Here is an 18,808-nt window from a genome sequence, read left to right as displayed (position 1 = left end):
AGCCCCAGAGTAGGAAGGAGGGAGACAGGGCCAGTCTTTGTGTACTTTACAGATCACAGCTGCCTTGAGCAAACGATGCCAGCTACCCACCCAGCTCGGTGATTCCACCAAACACAAACAGCTGCCTAGCCTGGCCACCTCCTAGGCAAACAACCCAGCTGGTTTGCAGGGCAACAAGGTCAGGCAGTCCCCCTCAGCCTGGGGCCTGGCCAACAGCAGCTCCCCCTCTCCGAGGGTGCAGGGGCCCATTTCCTGCCGCAAGCCCACACAGGACGCCTATCTCAACGGCTCTGGGCGGATGACTTGCAGGGTGGCTCCCCCGAAACACGGGGGTGGAGGCTGAGGCTCCCAGCATGGGTGAGCCCTGGTGTCGGGGAGGAAACCGAGGCCCAGAAAGAGGCAGGTCTCCTTCAAGGCCATGCAGCGGAATCCAGGACAGCCCTCATTCCATTCCCAACCCTGCAGAGGAAGAATGGAAGCTCTAGGCTACCTCAGCAATTCTTTCGGTTTCTGGTACCCGCTCACTCCAAGCACACAGATGGAAGGCGACAGACCAGTCCACTGCTGCCTCTACCTGTTTCCATACAGGACACCCCCTGTAGAGGGAGCAAGCCCCAGAGAGCAGCCTTGGATTTCTCTCAAATGCGGGATGCGAAAGACCAACCACTGAGATCTTTCTCAGGTTCGAAAAATTCCCAGGTGGCCTGCAGGCCAGTTCGCAACATCCTTCTGGGAGGAGGGGCTTCCGACTGCAGGGAGGAAAGTGGGAGGCAGTGCCTCCCAGCTGCCACTGGGAGGGGAGCAGCTGGGGGACCTCAGGCCTTAAACCGGGATGTCAGATCTCAACTGAGAGCTTAGCTCGGAAAATGGCATTAACACCAGTTTCTCCGCCAGCAGAGGACGTCCTCTCCGAGTCTCCGGGCGGTCCCCATCTCCCAGCACTTCCCAGCCTGAGTCCCCAGAGTTGCGCGCTTAACCCTCACCAAGAAGCATGGGCTCCCGGGGACTTATATTTGCCACAGTGTGGCAGAAGAGAACTGAGTTGGGGCCGGCGGGGGGATGACTCAGTCTTTGCGATCTTCTGCGACCCGCCCACACCGAGCCAGCAGAGACCCCTGGAGCTTGGGACGGCCCCAGGGGCTGTGTCCTGACCCTCTCTCCCTCCCTCCTCTGGGAGACCCAGCTGCCTGAGGGAAAGGGCTGAGTCCAACCCAGACGCAGCCAGGAAGGGGCTAGCGCCGAGGAGGGCGGGGGTCTCACGGAAGAGGCCCACCCACCTTGCCCGTGAGGTCGAAGCTCGGACTGCAGGGCGGGGAGCGCTCGGGGGCCTCGCCATCCCGGGTGGCAGCGGCGCCTGGCGTGCCCGTCATGTCCCTGGACGAGAGGTGAGCACTGCCGGCCCGCAGGCGAAGGAGAGCTCAGGAACCGACCCGCCCCGGCCCCGCCCACTCCCCCCTCCCTCGACCCGGACCCCGCAGGCTCCTCCCTCCGTCCCGCCGCCCCCTCGACGACACCTGCTCGGAGCTTGCTGTTCCCTGAGGGCGCGCACAGCCGCAGAGTCCGCACCAAGGGGCGGGCAGCCTCCCTGAGCAACCCCGGCCCGACTCCGTGCGCTTAGGGCGTGGGCCACATCCAGCCCCGGGACTGGTCCCCTGTGGTCGCTTAGTTGCCCCCGGGGGAGCAGGCTGCGGAGACCCCGTCTGCTGCGGAAAAGTTCCCGTAATCGCTGCGCGGCGCGACAGCAGGCGGCGCCCGAGTCCCGGGCCGTGGGCGGTCCCCAGGTGGCGAGGCGGAGAGCTGAGGACCCCTGGGCTGCGCCTCCGCGGATGGCGCCGAGACAGTTCCGCTTCTGCTAAGGCACCCGGCCCGAGCTCATCTGAATATAGTTTTGTTTACCAACCCATACTCGCCTTGCAGCACATGTGCGCTGCGGTGTTTTGGGACCTCTGTCTGGTGCTGGGACTTTGACCCTTTAGTATGGATCACCTCTCGTTTCCCCCTGCCTGTTGGGCTGTGCCCAGAATGTCCCGCCAGGGTAGAGCTTTCGCAAGAGGGCTGCACAGCACACATCTCCTAGTGGACCGCTCCTGAAGGCGGGGCCGGCCTTATTTACCCATGACACTCACTCCTAGCCCCGAGGAGGAGCCAAATAAATTCATGAAGTCGTGGATCATTTTGAGCAGAGCTGCCAGGATATCCCAGGCGCCCGGCAGCTCCTGGTGACAGAAGGTGGAGAGTGCAGCTGGGATTGCCCGTAGCAGAGCTTAGGGACTCTGTGGCCTGGGCCGACCTTTCAGTTACCCCCATCTCCACATTCTATAAGCAGCTTCAGGTTACCAAGGAATAGGACGGGTGATTTACAGAGGGACTGTTTGAGGGGTGTGTAGCGAGGGGAGAGCTGGAGAGGGGTACCTGGAGACGGGTACCCGCACCTTTTTTCTTTTTTTTTTTTTGAGACAAAGTCTTACTCTGTCGCCCAGTCTGGAGTGCAGTGGTGCGATCTTGCCTCACTGCAACCTTTGCTTCCCGGGTTCAAGCGATACTCCTGCCTCAGTCTCCCGGAGTAATTGGGATTACAGGTGCGCGACACTACGCCCGGCTATTTTTTCTTTTTGTATTTTTAATAGACATGGGGTTTCCCCATGCTGGCCAAGTTGGTCTCAAGTTCCTGACCTCAGGCGATCCGCCCGCCTCGGCCTCCCAAAGTGCTGGGATTACAGGCTAGAGCCACTGCGCCCGGCCTGCAATTCTTAACTTAGGTGTGGAGGTGAGGGCAGGGGTAGACATGGCTTATGGGCCACCATTGGCCTGTGGGGACTGACTTTGTACGCCAGCCTCCAGTCCTGTATTTTTTGATATTAGCTGGAGGTATTTTCTGTCAGCTGGGAGAAGCGCTCAGAGTGGGGACAGAGGTGATCTCCAGTAGAGTAAAGAGCTTGGGTTACCTCTTCTGGAGGTGAGCGTGCTATAACCTCAGCTGGGCATAGGGTGGGACTCAAACAGGGAGCCACAGATTGGAGAGTGGAGGCTGTGCAGCACACTACAGAGGTGTGGTGTTGGTTGCTATTTGGATGCCAGAGGCTCTTGCTTCAAATAGTGCCGAGGTCTGCTCAATGCCGTGGGCTCCTGGAGACGAAGTCTCACTTTGTCGCCCAGGCTGGAGTGCAGTGGTGGGATCTCAGCTCATTGCAGCCTCTGCCTCCCAGGTTCAAGCAATTCTCCTGCCTCAGCCTCTGGAGCAGCTGGGACTACAGGTGCATGCCATCATGCCTGGCTAATTTTTGTATTCTTAGTAGAGATGAAGCTTCACCACGTTGGACACTCTGGTCTTGAACTGCTGACCTCAGGCGATCCGCCTGGCTTAGCCTCCCAAAGTGTTGGGATTACAGATGTGAGCCACTTTGCCCAGCCAGGATGCGGGTTTTCATTGCAGGAGGGAAATGGTGGAGGAAGAGTGAGAGACGGGAAGGGGCATGCCTCATGCTCACCTTCTATCTAAACCATGCTGTTATGGATTGAATTGTGTCCTCCCAAAGAAAGGTTGAGGTCTGAGCCACCAGTACCTCAGATCGTGCCCTTACTTGGAAATGTGGTCATTGCAGATATCACTATTAAGATGAGGTTACACTGGCATAGGGCAGGCCATTAATTCAGTAGGACTGGTGTCATAAGAAGAAAGAGACACAGGGAAAAGACAACCAGGTGAAGACAGAGGTGAGATGGGAACAGTGCGGCTGCAAGCCAAGGAATGCCAAGGTCTCCTGGGAGCCACCAGGGCCATGGAAGAGAAGGAATGACCCTTCCCTGGGGCCTTCAGAGGGAGTGTGGCCCTGCTGGTACCCTGAGTTCAGATTTCTAGCCTCCAGCTGTGGTTTGTGTTGTTGGCTCCAAGGCCCTCTTTGTCCTGTGGTGGGTTTGGAATACAGAAGGTTGAACATTAGCTCAAATCATCCAGAAGGAGCAGTGACCTGAAGCACTTCCTTGCTGCGTTGCTGCGCTAGACTGGATGGAGGAATCTGACCTAGGGAAGAAGTCTTTGAACACGGGGAGAGGGGCTCTGAGCTCTCCTCCAGGTGGTCCCTGTCTGGCCTGCTGGGTTTGCGGTGTGTGGGTAATGTTATGCTTGGAGGGTGTGTACACTGTCCCCAGGGCCACTGTAATGTCCTGTAGGGTGTTCAAGGGCAGCCTTGGGTGAGTCAGAAGCAGGTTGGGGTCAAGAATGTTCAGAATAGGGAACAAGGGCTGTGCAGAACAAGCACTCACTAAGGGATCCGTGTGGTCTCTGGGGAGGAAATCTGGGCCTCCTAACGTTCACTCTGAGGCTGTGCATGTGCTGTGGTAGCCTGTGTCTCTCCCCAGACACACACCACAGACGCTCACACGTGTACACCCGCCCCACAACACACCACAGACACACACCTCACCACACACACACACATCTCAGACCACACACACCTCACCCCTCAAATCACACCATACACCTCACCACACACACCTCAGATCACACCACACACCTCAAACCACACACACCTCAAATCACACCACACACTTCACACCTCAAATCTCACCACACACCTCATCAACATACCTCAAATTACACCACACACCTCACACCGCACACACCCCCAAATCACACCACACACCTCACCACACACACCTCAAATCACACCACACACATCTCACACCACATACACACACACATCAAATCACACCACATACACCTCACACCACACACACCCCCTCAAATCACACCAGACACACACCTCACACCACACACACACACCACACACACACCCTCAAATCACACTACAGACACATATACCTCACCACATGCACACACACACCTCACACTACACACACCTCATCCCTCAAATCACACCACACACCTCACCACCCACACCTCAAATCACACCACACACCTCATACCACACACACACCTCAGATCACAAAATCACACCACACATGCCCTACACACACACCTCATACCACAACTCACACACACACCCTCAAATCACACCACAAATATATACACACACACCCTACATCAGGCCACACACATCTGCCTCGCATCATACCATAAATACACATGCCTCACACCCTATATTATACCACAAACACACACTTCATAACATGCCCCACACACAACTTTATATTATGCCTCAAACTACCTCATACTACAAACAAACACACGTACTATCATACCACACACCTACAACATATCTTACATGACCCCCAAACACACATACCTCATTTTACTCCAAACACATAATGCAACTCCAGGCACAGTTTATTTCACCTGTGCATAATGCAACTCCTGTCACCATAATGCAACTCCAGGCACAGTTTATTTCACACCATCGACGCCTATGCCACATCACTCTGCAAGCACCTGCATCTCCAATGGACCCCATGCCTCACACCATCACCTAATGTGTATATCAGCCTGTAAATTACCGCCAACACCTCTTACTGCCTCCAGATCTGAAACGCACACCCCCACAATACCCCCAAATAGATACCCCTGCCCTCCTTTTCACAGATCACACCCTCATAGTCATGCAGCCCTGCTGATAGTGGAGGTACCAAGTGTCAGTGAGACAGGCCCTCGTGCTTGTTGAGAGACGGGCGGCTCTTGTGTGCAGCCCTGGAGCTCTGGGGGGCAGGGGCAAGGGCCTCCCTGCTACCGAGGTGGATGGCAGAAAACTCCAGAGCTGGAGAACAGCACAGCCAAAGAGCACAGGGTCGGGATGTGGGAAGGAGACCTGGGCAGAGACTAGAGGGACAAGGCCTCAGCTCATGTTTTGCAAAACATGGCGCGTGGACCCCCTGGGTCAGAGCCCCCAGATTCTGGGCCCCCCACGTGGTTTTACTAAAGCAGCATGTCTATGAGGGAGCTTAGAATTTGCCTTTCAGATGAACTTCTCCCTGGAGGCTTTTATGCACGCTGAAGGAGTGTTTGAAAACCACTGGTCTAAACTGTGCAACAGTTTGACCAGCAGATGAGAGATTCAGACTTTATTTGGAAGGCAATAGTGAACCATGAATGTTCAGGTGGGGGATGAGCAGAGTGAGGTTTTGTTGTAGTTGTTGTTGTTTTGAGATGGAGTCTCACTCTGTTGCCCAGACTGGAGTGCAATGGTGTGATCTTGGCTCACTGCAACCTCTGCCTCCCAGGTTCAAGTGATCCTCTTGCCTCAGCCTCCCAAGTAGCTGGGATTACAGACGTGTGCCACACGCCTGGCAATTTTTTTTGTATTTTTAGTAGAGATGGGGTTTTGCCTTGTTGGCCAGGCCGGTCTTGAACTCCTGGCCTCCAGTGATCCGCCTGCCTCAGCCTCCCAAAGTGCTGGGATTACAGGTGTGAGCCACCACGGCTGGCCTGAGTAAGGGTTTTGAAAGAGGAATTTTGCATCAGTATTTAGGCAAGACTAGGGAATTTGGGGGAAACTGAGGAGAGAGGTAACAAGGAGGACCTGAACTGTGGTGGGAGGGGCTGGCTGGAAAGACCGCTGTGTGAACCCCATCAGTGTCAGTACCCCATAACCCCATCAGCAGGACCCCCGCAGCCAGTTTGATGAAGCTGGTGGTGGAGAATTTAGGGAAGGTCTTGACTGAGAGGCATCTACACAGGACCTGGGCAGGTCCCACTTCCAGAAGGCAATGGGCCTGGTAGTTTATGGGTGAAGGCACGCCGGGGGTAGTCACCCTGCTCACCTCTGGCTCCTCCAAAGTGGGAGACCAGGGGCTCCGTCCCTCCCCTGCCACCTGGGCGGCACTCAGCCTCCTGAGTGGAGCCAGTGGGAGCTTCTGCCTCCCTTCCCATCACACAGGAGTTCCAGGCTACAGCCAGGCCAGCGGCAGGGCCCTTATCCATGTCATATCTCCAACCTCAGTGTGAAGGACAGATGGGTGAACAAGTGTCTGGTAACCTGGCTCTCCGGGGACCCCCAGACCGCTGATATCTGGAGGAGACCCCGATGTCCTCCAGTTCTTTGCTCAGGTGTCCCCAGGCTGAGTTTCTGGCCAGGGGCTCAGACCCTCACTCAGCGTAAGCAACCAACAGGTTTGTCCTGAGATGCACCAGGACATTGGGTGCTGGCTGGTGCCAAGCAGGCAGCCCAGGCTCTAGGAGGCCCACCCTAGCCTGAGGTCAGTGCGAAAGTCCAGCTTGTCCCATCTCAGGCAGCTTTGAGCACACAGTTTGACCACGCACTTTCTTTTTCCTTCACAGGAAATTGGCCCCAATTTTCTTGCCAAGCTAGCAGCAAAATTCAGAGATCTCACCTCTGTGGTCTGGAATGTGAATCAGACGTTGCATGTCCACAGCCACATCCACCCCACTCTCTTTCCTTCCTCACCAGACAGGCAGAAGGGTGGGTGAAGAGATGTGGGTGTGACCCTGAGGGCAGGGTGTGCCCTGGCTGCTGAGGGCAGACTGGGCCTGGGCTGAGGTGGGTGACGCCTGGTACCAGGTCATCCTGGTTTGCTTCATGGCAGCCTGGTCCAAGACCTCGGGGATTGCCAGGCAGCCTTGGCCTCCTGGGTCTCAGCCCTGCCCTATTTAGCACTACTAGAGCCCAGCTGGTCCCATCGCGGGGGAGAGCCCTGGGCACTGGTGTTTCAGGGTCGATTCTAGGCCTGAGAACACACCCGAGTCAGGCACTCACTTCCGCTTTGCCTCCTGGAAGGTCACCCAGAAGCCATGTCCGTTCTGAACCCCTGACTTCCTGGCTGTGACCCAGTGGGAAAGCCCATTTTTCTGAGTTTTCCTCTGTCTGTTCCCATCAGCATGGCACTGCTGCGTACTGACCTTGAATGTGACCTCGCAGGCCCTGTGCTCCGGTCCCAGAGGCTCCCAAACATCCGTGTTATCCTAGAAGAGATGTTTGCTCTTCCCCATCTCAAGATGCTACGATTCTGGGGTCCCAAGGGAGGGCCCTGCTCCTCCTGCCACAGTCCAAGAGAGGAGTGGAACCCTCTCCCAAGATCTTCCCAGGAATTCAAGGGCAGCTGCAGCCGCAGGCACAGGGCAATGCGGGGAGATGGGATGTATGGTAGAGAGGAGGGATCTCTTGTCCCGCAGAGGGGCTGTGGGCAGAAAAAGCTGCTGGGATTCCTAAAAAAAGGGTGCTGGGATTCCTTAACCCAAGCTGCCCTTTTACCATTTTACTGAGGGGTAAACACGGAACTGTAACCTTGGCCTGCCAGCTCCCTGAGACCCGTGTGACAATGCTAAGTTTGGACTGTGCTGAAAACTTTGTCGTCCCTCTGTCCCTCCAGATTCTTCTTGCCTTGGAGGGCTGACCTGAGCTATCCCATATTAAAATATTTTTTGCTTTCTGGTTTCCACTTGGGTTCATCCAGTGTGGAGCCCCAGAAGGAGATGGGGAGCAGGAGGAGACCAAGGTGGGAGAGGGGATTGTTCTCCTGGCTGCCTCCCTCGGGGGCTCCCATGGGCTGCTGTGTCCCTCCACTGTAGGTCCCACACAGCTCCTGCCAGGCAGCTCACCCAGCAGCCCGCTTTGTCCCTGGGTTCTGGTGAGGGTGCCTTCCCTTCCCGCTTGAGGTTAAAGGTGGGTGGAGTTCCTGGACTACCCAGGGGCAGTGCACGCTCCCTCCTGGTCACCCAACACCCTCCTACACCTTGGGGAACAGTCTTCTCCTTAATCCTCCTTGAATGGTCCAGCGCGAATGTCCACCTGTTTCCTGCTGGCGCTCAGCAAAAACACGCTGGAGTCCTGAGCCCAGGCCCAAAGCTGGCAGTGTCGGCCAGTGCTTACCGTGAATCCAATGCCCACAGTGGCCGAGAAGGAGCCGGGGATGAACTTGCCCTGATCGAGCTGAACCAGCAGAGACGTCTTTCCCACACCACTGTCGCCCACCAGGATGGTCTAGAAGGGAGCAATAGAGAGAGGGGTGAGGGCCTGCGATGTGAGTTGGCCTCAGAGGTGTCCTTGTGGTTGTGGGAGTGGGTTCTTTCTAAGCACAAATGTGCACAACATGCATACACACACAAACACACATGCACAAGACACTGACACACACATACAGACACAGAAAAACATGTACACACATACACAGAACACACATGCACACACACATATGCACACACAAGTACACGCATGCACACAGAAACACATGCATACAGAAGCACAAACATATACAAGTACAACACATACACACAGAACACACATGACACAGAAACATACATGCAAAGACACATACAGATACAGAAAAACATGGACACACATACAGAACACACATGCACACAAACATATGCACACACATGCACATGCATACACAGAAGCACAGAAGCACAAGACCCACATACAGATGCAGACAGAAAAACACATGTACACACATACACAGAACACACATGCACACACAAACATATGCACACACATGCACACACATACAGAAACACACATGCACCAGACACACATACAGAAAACACATGTACACACAGAACACACAAACATATTTGTACTCAGAGCACACACAAACACATGCATACAGAAGCACACACATACACATGCACACATGTACAACACATACACACAGAACATACATGACACAGAAACATACATGCACACACAAACACATGCACACACAGAGAAACACATGTGCGCACACACAGGCAGAAAAACACGTGTACACACAGAAATACACGCACACATCCACATCCACAGGCACAGACACACTTGTACAACACATACACACAGAACATACATGCACACACATAGAGAGAACTCACACATGCACACAGATACACATACACAGACACACAAAAACACATCTACACACAGAAACACACATACATGCAATACACATAAACACACATGTACACACAAACACACATGTACCTACACAGAGAGCGCACACATGCACACAGACATATGCGGAAACACATGTACACCAACATGTGCATTCATATACAGACACAAGCACACATGCAAACACACAGTAACACAGAAACACACATTCGCACAGAAATGCATATACACAGACATAGACACATGTGCACACACACATGCACACAGAAACACATACACAGACATGCACAGAGACACAGACACACATGCACACATGAACTCAGAAACACACAGACATGCATACACAGACATGCACACACAGAGACATGTATAACACAAACACATATACACATACATATGCACTTACACACATACACACAGACACATATGCACAGGCACCAATACACAGACACACACATTCACAGACATGTAGCATACACACAAATATGCACACATGCACAAATATACACACAAACATAAACACAAACACAGACACGCACATACATACAAACACATACACATGCACACAGACACGCACACATACACTTAGACACACAAACACACTAAAGTCTCAATTTTCTATTGAAGTCACTGAAAGGGGTGTGAAGGCACAGAGGAGATCTCCCTCCAACCCAAGTTAATAAGCATCTGAAGTGACCATGTGAATGTGTCTCTCAGACTTCCAACCACAGGCCCATCAATGACCGAGGGTCCCCACTGCCGTGCTTTGAAAGCCGTCATCGTGTTTGCACTGAGGTCATGCTTCCTACGGGCAATTACCAGCCAAAGGTGGAGCACGGCAGGCCTGTTCCTGGGAGACACAGGACCCTCTAATAGTTGAGTTAGCTCAAGGACTCCCTCATGGCCTTGCACAACCCTCCAGATACTGCAACATGGTCTGGGATGCTTCCATACAACCTTTCTGCCCTCTTTCCTTCACGGGGATCCAGCCTGCATCATGGTCTGAAGGCTCCCCTGGCCTCGCTGGTGCCTACTCTATTTCTCTCATAGGCATTTCCCCCAGTAAAACCCTTGCACATTTAATTCCCTTTTCACATCTCCTCTTTGGAAGACCAGGACTAACACGATGTCCATAGATCTCCTGTGTGGAGAGCCCCAAAAAACCAGTCTACAGAATAAAACAAAATCAGATGGCTGGAATGTGCTTTGCACACTTGGCCTTAGAACAAGGAGCAGACAACATTTCAAAGAGAAGCAGATTCTGGGAAAAGAGGGAGAAGGCCGCCTTCCTCTGGGAGGTCTGAACTGGGAGGGAGTAGGGGTGATAATTAGCTTGGAAGTTCAGATGAAATGTTTGAAAGAAAATCATAAACAAAAGAGAAGAACTCTACATGCACCCAGAGGCTGGTACCCTCAATGAATGGATGAATGAATTGGTGAGTGGATGTGGACAGTGGCCTCCTTCCAATGACAAGAATCAAGGCTGTTTGAAAGGACTAGGAGGTGCAAACTTTAGCTGGACTTGTAAAAACATAAAGACATTAAAACAACAAAACCGTAAAAGCATAGAGATTGGCTGGGCCTCCTTGAGTCGGGACCAGTGACTGTTCAACTCTGGCAATGGCATGGAAGGGAATGCATATCAGTGTTTGTCCATGGCATTGACTTTGGATGTCCCCTGACTGTGCCCCCACCCACCTCTTGAACCTCTCCAGCTTTTATTTCCTCCTGGGTTAGAGAACTCATTTGTTTGTTATATGCAGTGGTTTTAACAATTTACATCTAGAATCTAACTTCCTCAGGCTTTAAGAAGTGTTTCCTAGAAAGAATATTCCAGAATGTGAGGGGTAGTCCATCTACGTTCCCCTCATTCGCGTCCTAAAGAACATGACAGATTCTAATTATTTTCGCTTTTATCCTTTTCCTTTCCAGGGTGAGGAGTTTCCATCAATTTTCATCACAGGAAATAGTCCTGTCTTCTCAGGACCTTTTCTGGCTCACCGAGGTCTAGGGGTGCATACAGGTTCATCACAGGAAACAGTCCTGTCTTCTTGGGACCTCTTCCAGCTCACCGAGGTCAGATTCAGCTGAACCTTGGCTCGGGGCGGGGCAGGATGATCCTCTCATATCGGTCATGGTCTTTGTTTTTTTTTGTTTTTTGTTTTTTGTTTTGAGACAAGAGTTGCGCTCTGTTGCCCAGGCTGGAATGCAGTGGCACAGTCTCGGCTCAAAACAACCTCTGCCTCCCGGGTTCAAGCTATTCTTCTGCCTCAGCATCCCAAGTAGCTGGGACTACAGGCGCCCGCCACCACACCTGGCTAATTTTTGTATTTTTAGTAGAGACGGGGTTTCACCGTGTTAGCCAGGATGGTCTCGATCTCCTAACCTTGTGATCCACCAGTCTCGGCCTCCCAAAGTGCTGGGATTACAGGTGTGAGCCACCGTGCCCTGCCAGGTCTTTTTATCAGCTTCAGAAATCTATTGACAATGGCTGGGCATGGTCGCTCAAGCCTGTAATCCCAGCACTTTGGGAGGCCAAGATGGGCAGATCACCTGAGGTCGGGAATTTGAGGTCAGCCTGGCCAACATGGTGAAACCCCGTCTCTACTAAAAATACAAAAGTGAGTCAGGCATGATCGCGGTCATCTGTAATCCCAGCTACTTGGGAGGCTGAGGCAGGAGAATCACTTGAAACCTGGGAGATGGAGGTTGCGGTGAGCCACGATCGTGCCACTACACTCCAGCCTGGGTGACAGAGCAAAACTCCATCTCAACAACAACAACAACAAAAAGCTACTGATAGTGACTCTAAGAGCTTTTTACGTAGGCCATGATGGAGAGCTCAGCGCTGGTCTATTTACAAGCATTGTTGAATTATCTCTTCCTAAACCTAGGCCCTCCCTTAGGCCTGCTCATCCTCTGTGCTCCTCCCCATGAAGTGAGGTGTCCACATGGCCAAAGGCTCCTGTTCCACCTGTAGACTAACTGCACTTTGCCCCAAGGTCACTGTTACTGTGACATCCCTAGGTCTGTGGCATGGTCAAGGGGTGACCGTTTGCAGGGGCTGTGGACAGAGCTTGGATGTGGAGCCTCGTGCATTCTTCTGAGAGCCTTTGGGGTTGGGTGTGCAACGGTGGGAGGAGAAGGAGAGGAGCTTGTGGGTGGGGGCTGGGGACAGGAGGTTGGTTGTCCCTAGGCTGCCACATTTTAGTGTGGAACTTCTGAGAATCCTACATGCTAACCTGGCTTCCAGGTTGGTAAGAAGGTATTTTGTTCAGGAGGGAAGATTAGACACACTTGATTTGTTGGCTTTTTGAGCTTGCTTTAGAATGTTAAGAAACTGAGACACACGGTCTGTGGGCCTCCATTTGTATTCTAGCCCTGGCCCCTGAATATTAGGAATGGAGCTGCCTAAATCCATTACGTTAGATATTGTCAGGCCTCTGAGCCCAAGCTAAGCCATCATATCCCTTGTGACCTGCTTGTATACATCCAGATGGCCTGAAGCAACTGAAGATCCACAAAAGCAGTGAAAATAGCCTTAACTGATGACATTCCACCATTGTGATTTCTGCCCCACCCTAACTGATCAATGTACCTTGCAATCTCCCCCACCCTTAAGAAAGTTCTTTGTGATTCTCCCCACCCTTGAGAATGTACTTTGTGAGATCCACCCCCTGCCCGCAAAACATTGCTCCTAACTCCATCGCCTATCCCAAAACCTATAAGAACTAATGATAATCCCACCGCCCTTTGCTGATTGTCTTTTTGGACTCAGCCCGCCTGCACTCAGGTGAAATAAACAGCCTTGTTGCTCACACAAAGCCTGTTTGGTGGTCTCTTCACATGGACACGTGAGACAGATATGTGAAAGGAAAATATCTTAGGCCCCCAGAATCACTAAGGAAAGCTCAAGCTGGAAACTGCTTAGGGCAAACCTACCTCCCATCTATTCAAAGTCACCCATCTGCTCACTGAGATAGATGCATATCTGATTGCCTCCTTTGGAAAGGCTCATTAAAAACTCAAAAGAATGCAACTATCTGTGACCTGGAAGCTCTCTCTGTGTTTCTAGTCTTCTGCCTTTGCTTCTGAGTTGTCCCACCTTTCCAGAACAAACCAATGCACTTCTTACATATTTTGATCGATGTCTCATGTCTCCCTAAAATGTATAAAGCCTAGCTGTGCCCTGACCACCTTGGGCACATATCATCAGGACTTCCTAAGGCTGTGTCATGGGCATGTCCTCAACCTTGGCAAAAAAAACTTTCTAAATTAACTGAGACCTGTCTCAGATTTTCTGATTTCACAGATAACACAGCAGAGCTTCTCTCGCCACTCAACAGTTGCCGAAAATTCCTTAAATTTCTCCAGGTTGGTTCCCAGTTTCACTGCTTGGAGAAGCTGAATGTCAACTTTGGGTTCAGATTTTTCACCATGCCTTCCCTCTTTGTGCTTCTCTTAGCATTTATGAAAATGTTATGGCTGGGTGCGGTGGCTGATGCCTGTAATCCCAGCACTTTGGGAGGCAAAGGCAAGTGGATCATGAGGTCAGGAGTTTGAGACCAGCTGGGCCAACATAGTGAAACCCCGACTCTACTAAAAATACAAAAATTAGCCAGGCATTGTGGCGCGTGCCTGTAGTCCCAGTTACTCGGGAAGCTGAGGCAGGAGAATCACTTGAATCCGGGAGGCGGAGGTTGTGGTGAGCTGAGGCCATGCCACTGCACTCCAGCCTGGGCGACAGAGCGAGACTCCCTCTCAAAAAAAAAAGTTAATTAATTGTGGTTCAGACAGAAACCTCTGGGTCAAGTTTGCCACCTTTCAGACAAGTGTCTTTGTTCTCTCTTCTTGAGTCATTTTGTTTATATCTGTATTTGCGCCTCATTCACTTCCAATGGGGATAGGTGGTTTCAAACAAACCCACAAGTATGAGAAGGCAGTTCAAGAAAGTGTCTCAAAAAATATACAAAGAATAGGGGTGTGTGTATAGGGGTGGGGTGGGTTGGGTCTAATCTTCCACCCCAGAGTGAGGTTGGGTTGTTACTGCGTTTGAGCATTGTGTTTGGTTCTAGGTTTCCCGACAGTCAAGGCAAAGTGGAAAACCAGGTGGGGTGTATGGTACTTGTCTGACATTGTATGCCTGAGTCCTTTCCATTGAGTGTTTTCTCCTGGTGTACACTGCTATAAGGAATCTGTTAAGTGGATTCTTCTGCAAGGGGCCCTGAATAACAAAATGGGCAATGGCAATTTTGCGGAAGATGCAAAGCTTTTTCTAAAGCCACCGTATCGACTGTTGATAAACCCAGGGCATGACGTTAAATCATACTTTATCCAGGCCTCTTGATGGGAGCCAGGCTAATGCTGTCTAAGTACACTATTGCTGCTTTTTTGTGACTTTATTATTCAGGGACAGCTTTTAGAAAACCTGATAAGTGGGGTGGTTACCATGGCTCCTAAAGTGGCTCTGAGTGACCTTCTTAACAAGACAGGAAATTCAGATGCCATAAAGAAAAGATCAATAGATTTGCTTCAATAAAAATGTTTTGGTTGACAGAAGATTCCAGAAACAAAGTCGAATGAGAAATGGTACAGGGAAGATATTTTCAAGACATATGACAAATGGTAATATCCCTCATATAAGGAGAGTTCTCAGAAGACAACTTCAATAGAAAAGTGAACAAAGGATGTGAATAGGTTGATATATTTTTTTGTGTACCTATGGTTAGTTTTATGTGTCAGCTTGGCTGCGCTATAGTCCTACTTATTCAATTAAACACGAATCTAGATGTGGCTGTGAAGGAACTTTGTTGATGTGGTCAACATCTCCAAGCAGCTGACTTTAAGTTTTCAGTAATTTGGGTGAGTGTCCCCTGATTAATTGAAAGACTTTAAGAGCAACACTGAGGTTTCCCTGAGGAAGCAGAAATTCTGCCTTGTGTTTGTAGCAGCAACTCTTGCCTGAAAATTTGCAGCCTTTGAGCCAGCCCTACAGATTTTGGACTTGCCAGCCCCCACAGTCATGTAAGCCAATTTCTTGGACACATCTCTCTTTCTCTCTCTATATATAGCCTGCTGTTTCTGTTTCTCTGGGGAACCCTAACCGATACAATGACAATATAATGTATAGTGGCTTGATAAAAGTTTGGTAATGGTCAGTACTGGTTTAGATTTGGGGAAACAGGCACTCATACATACACTATTAGTGGGAGTATACATTGAGCAACCATTTTGCAGAGCAATTGACAATATCTATCAAGGTTTCAAGTACAAACTCCTTTGACTCAGCAACTCTATGGCTTTCCTTGCAAAAGTAAACCAAGAAGGCCAGGCTTGGTGGCTCACGCCTGTAATCCCAGCACTTTGGGAGGCTGAGGCAGATCACTTGAGGTTGGGAGTTTGAGACCAGCCTGGCCAACATAGGGAAATCCTGTCTCTACTGAAAATACAAAAATAGCAGGGCATGATGACGTATACCTGTGATGCCAGCTACTCAGGAAGCTGAGGCAGGAGAATCACTTGAACCCGGGGGGTAGAGGTTACAGTGAGCCAAGATCATACCATTGTAGTACAGCCTGGGTGACAGAACAAGACTCCATCCAAAAAAAAAAGTAAACCAAGATATGTGTGTAAGGATGCTCATTGTAGTGTTTGCAAAAACAAATAATTCAGCAGTAGAGACTGGTGAAGTAAACTCTAGAATATACATACAGTGCAGTACTGTGAAAACAGTAAAAGGATGAGGAAGATATGTATGTACTGTTGATACAGACAGGCGGCAGGGAGATACTGGGTAAAAGAGGGCGAGGTCCTGGCAATGGCTCCACCTTCAAGCCTGGACCTATGGCCCTAAATGAGAACATGCATTCCTGTTTTCCTGCCTGAATGTTGCCTTTTCCAAAACCACCCTGGCCCACCATGTCCCCAGCCCTGTACCCATAAAAAGCCCAAGCTCCACTGGCAGAGGACCAGAGAGGTGTGGCTGAGAAGGAGAGAAGAGACAAGCAGCTGAACGTCGAGAGAAGAAGCAACTGAGCATCGAGCATATGGATAGACACGGCTTAACTTCAGATGGCACGACTTCAGAGAGGAGCCCGGTTATCTCTGGCCAGGCTTCAGGGAAAGATCACCTTCTTCCCACACCATCCCCTTCCCAGCTCCTCTACCATTGAGAGCCACTTCCTCTGCTTAATAAAATCTCTGCATTCACCATCCTTCAAGTCTATGTGACCTGATTCTTCCCGGACACCCAACAAGAACCCGGGTGCCAAGAGAGCAGGGTGTAAATGGCTGTCACCCTGACTCTCCACTGAGCTGGTTAACACTTAACTCTGTACCAAGAGGGCAGGGTGTGAAAAGACTGTCACCTTGACTCTCCGCTGAGCTGGTTAAAACTTAGCTGTCTGTGGATGGCAACTGCTAAAAGAGCATTAATTGCGTTTTTCTTTTCTTTTCTCTTCTCTTCTCTTCTCTTCTCTTCTCTTCTCTTCTCTTCTCTTCTCTTCTCTTCTCCTCTCTTCTCTTCTCCTTTCTTTCTTCCTTCCTTCCTTCCCTCCCTCCCTCCCTCTCTCTCTCTCTCTCTCTTTCTTTCTTTCTTTCTTTTTGACAGAGGCTCACTCTGTCACACAGGCTGGAGTGTAATGGCGGGATCTTGGCTCACTGCAACCTCCGCCTCCTGGGTTCAAGCAATTCTCCTGCTTCAGCCTCCCAAGTAGCTGGGATTACAGGCACCTGCCACCACACCCTGCTAACTTTTGGTTTTTTTTTTTTTTTTTTGAGACGGAGTCTCGCTCAGGCTGGAGTGCAGTGGCGCGATCTCGGCTCACTGCAAGCTCCGCCTCCCGGGTTCACGCCATTCTCCTGCCTCAGCCTCCCAAGTAGCTGGGACCACAGGCGCCCACCACCTCGCCCGGCTAGTTTTTTTTTTGTATTTTTTAGTAGAGACGGGGTTTCACAGTGTTAGCCAGGATGGTCTCGATCTCCTGACCTCGTGATCCGCCCGTCTCGGCCTCCCAAAGTGCTGGGATTACAGGCTTGAGCCACCGCGCCCGGCCGGGTATTTTTTTTTAGTAGAGATGGGGTTTCACCACGTTGGCCAGGTTGGTCTTGAACTCTTGGCCTCAGGTGATCCACCCACCTCGGCCTCCCAAAGTGCTGGGATTACAGGTGTGAGCCACCGTGCCTGGCCTAAAAGAACCTTAATTGTAACACACCCCTCCATGCTGCTGTGGGGCCAGAGCCCAAAAATACTCATCCCAGCCCCAGCACCCACTTGCCTGTGTGCTCCCTCTCATGATGGGCTGAACCTAGTGGGTTCCAGCAAGTAAAGTTCATCCCTGCTGGTGCCTAAGTGGCTGACTGGACCCAGAGCTGGTGCCTTCCAGTTCCTACCTGCAAAAGGGTCAAGGGAACTCTCTTGTCTCACTGTTTGGGAGAAAGTTCATTATTAAGCAAAAGCAAGGGGCAGAGTGATGTATGTAGTATGATGAGTGTGTGTATGTTACTTAGGTTTATCTGCTGGAGTATGATTAACTTTTCTCAGGGAGGCAATAGAGGCCAACAGGATTGCCTTTGAGGTTCAGGGGCTGGTAGGTGGGAAATGGAGATAAGACTTTTACTTTTCTGGCCGGGTGCGGTGGCTCACGCCTGTAATCCCAGCACTTTGGGAGGCCGAGGCGGGCGGATCACAAGGTCAGGAGATCGAGACCACGGTGAAACCCCGTCTCTACTAAAAATACAAAAAATTAGCCGGGCGCGGTTGTGGGCGCCTGTAGTCCCAGCTACTCGGGAGGCTGAGGCAGGAGAATGGCGTGAACCTGGGAGGCGGAGCTTGCAGTGAGCCGAGATCGCGCCACTGCACTCCAGCCTGGGCGACAGAGCGAGACTCCGTCTCAAAAAAAAAAAAAAAAGACTTTTACTTTTCATTTAATCTTTTTCTAGGTTTAAAAAAAAATTATTTAAATAATTTGTTTGGCCAGGTCCAGTGGCTCACGCTTGTAATCCCAGTGCTTGAGGAGGCCCAAGGCAGGAGGATC

The 18,808-nt window shown here is 51.2% G+C and overlaps 1 protein-coding gene across 8 annotated transcripts in view; it reads right to left on the bottom strand.

The window, feature by feature from the left end:
* The window catches only part of LOC105469132 (RAB37, member RAS oncogene family), an 80,597-nt gene that overhangs the window by 10,483 nt on the left and 51,306 nt on the right, over positions 1 to 18,808 (bottom strand). For 3 of the 8 annotated variants that reach the window (XM_011719745.2, XM_011719744.2, XM_011719747.2), the window contains exons 2-3: positions 8,781 to 8,891; positions 7,811 to 7,873 (exon numbers count right to left, since the gene is read on the bottom strand). In XM_011719745.2, coding sequence (XP_011718047.2) covers positions 7,811 to 7,873; positions 8,781 to 8,891 — 174 coding nt within the window. Of the gene's footprint in view, positions 1 to 1,277; positions 1,420 to 1,512; positions 1,530 to 7,810; positions 7,874 to 8,780; positions 8,892 to 18,808 lie in introns of those variants that run through there. The other 5 variants (XM_011719746.2, XM_011719750.2, XM_071083543.1 and 2 more) reach the window with 4 other exon arrangements.

Source organism: Macaca nemestrina, chromosome 17 (genome assembly GCF_043159975.1).
Source record: "Macaca nemestrina isolate mMacNem1 chromosome 17, mMacNem.hap1, whole genome shotgun sequence".
Taxonomy (NCBI): Eukaryota; Metazoa; Chordata; class Mammalia; order Primates; family Cercopithecidae; genus Macaca; species Macaca nemestrina.
This window is presented reverse-complemented; position numbering and strand designations above follow the sequence as displayed.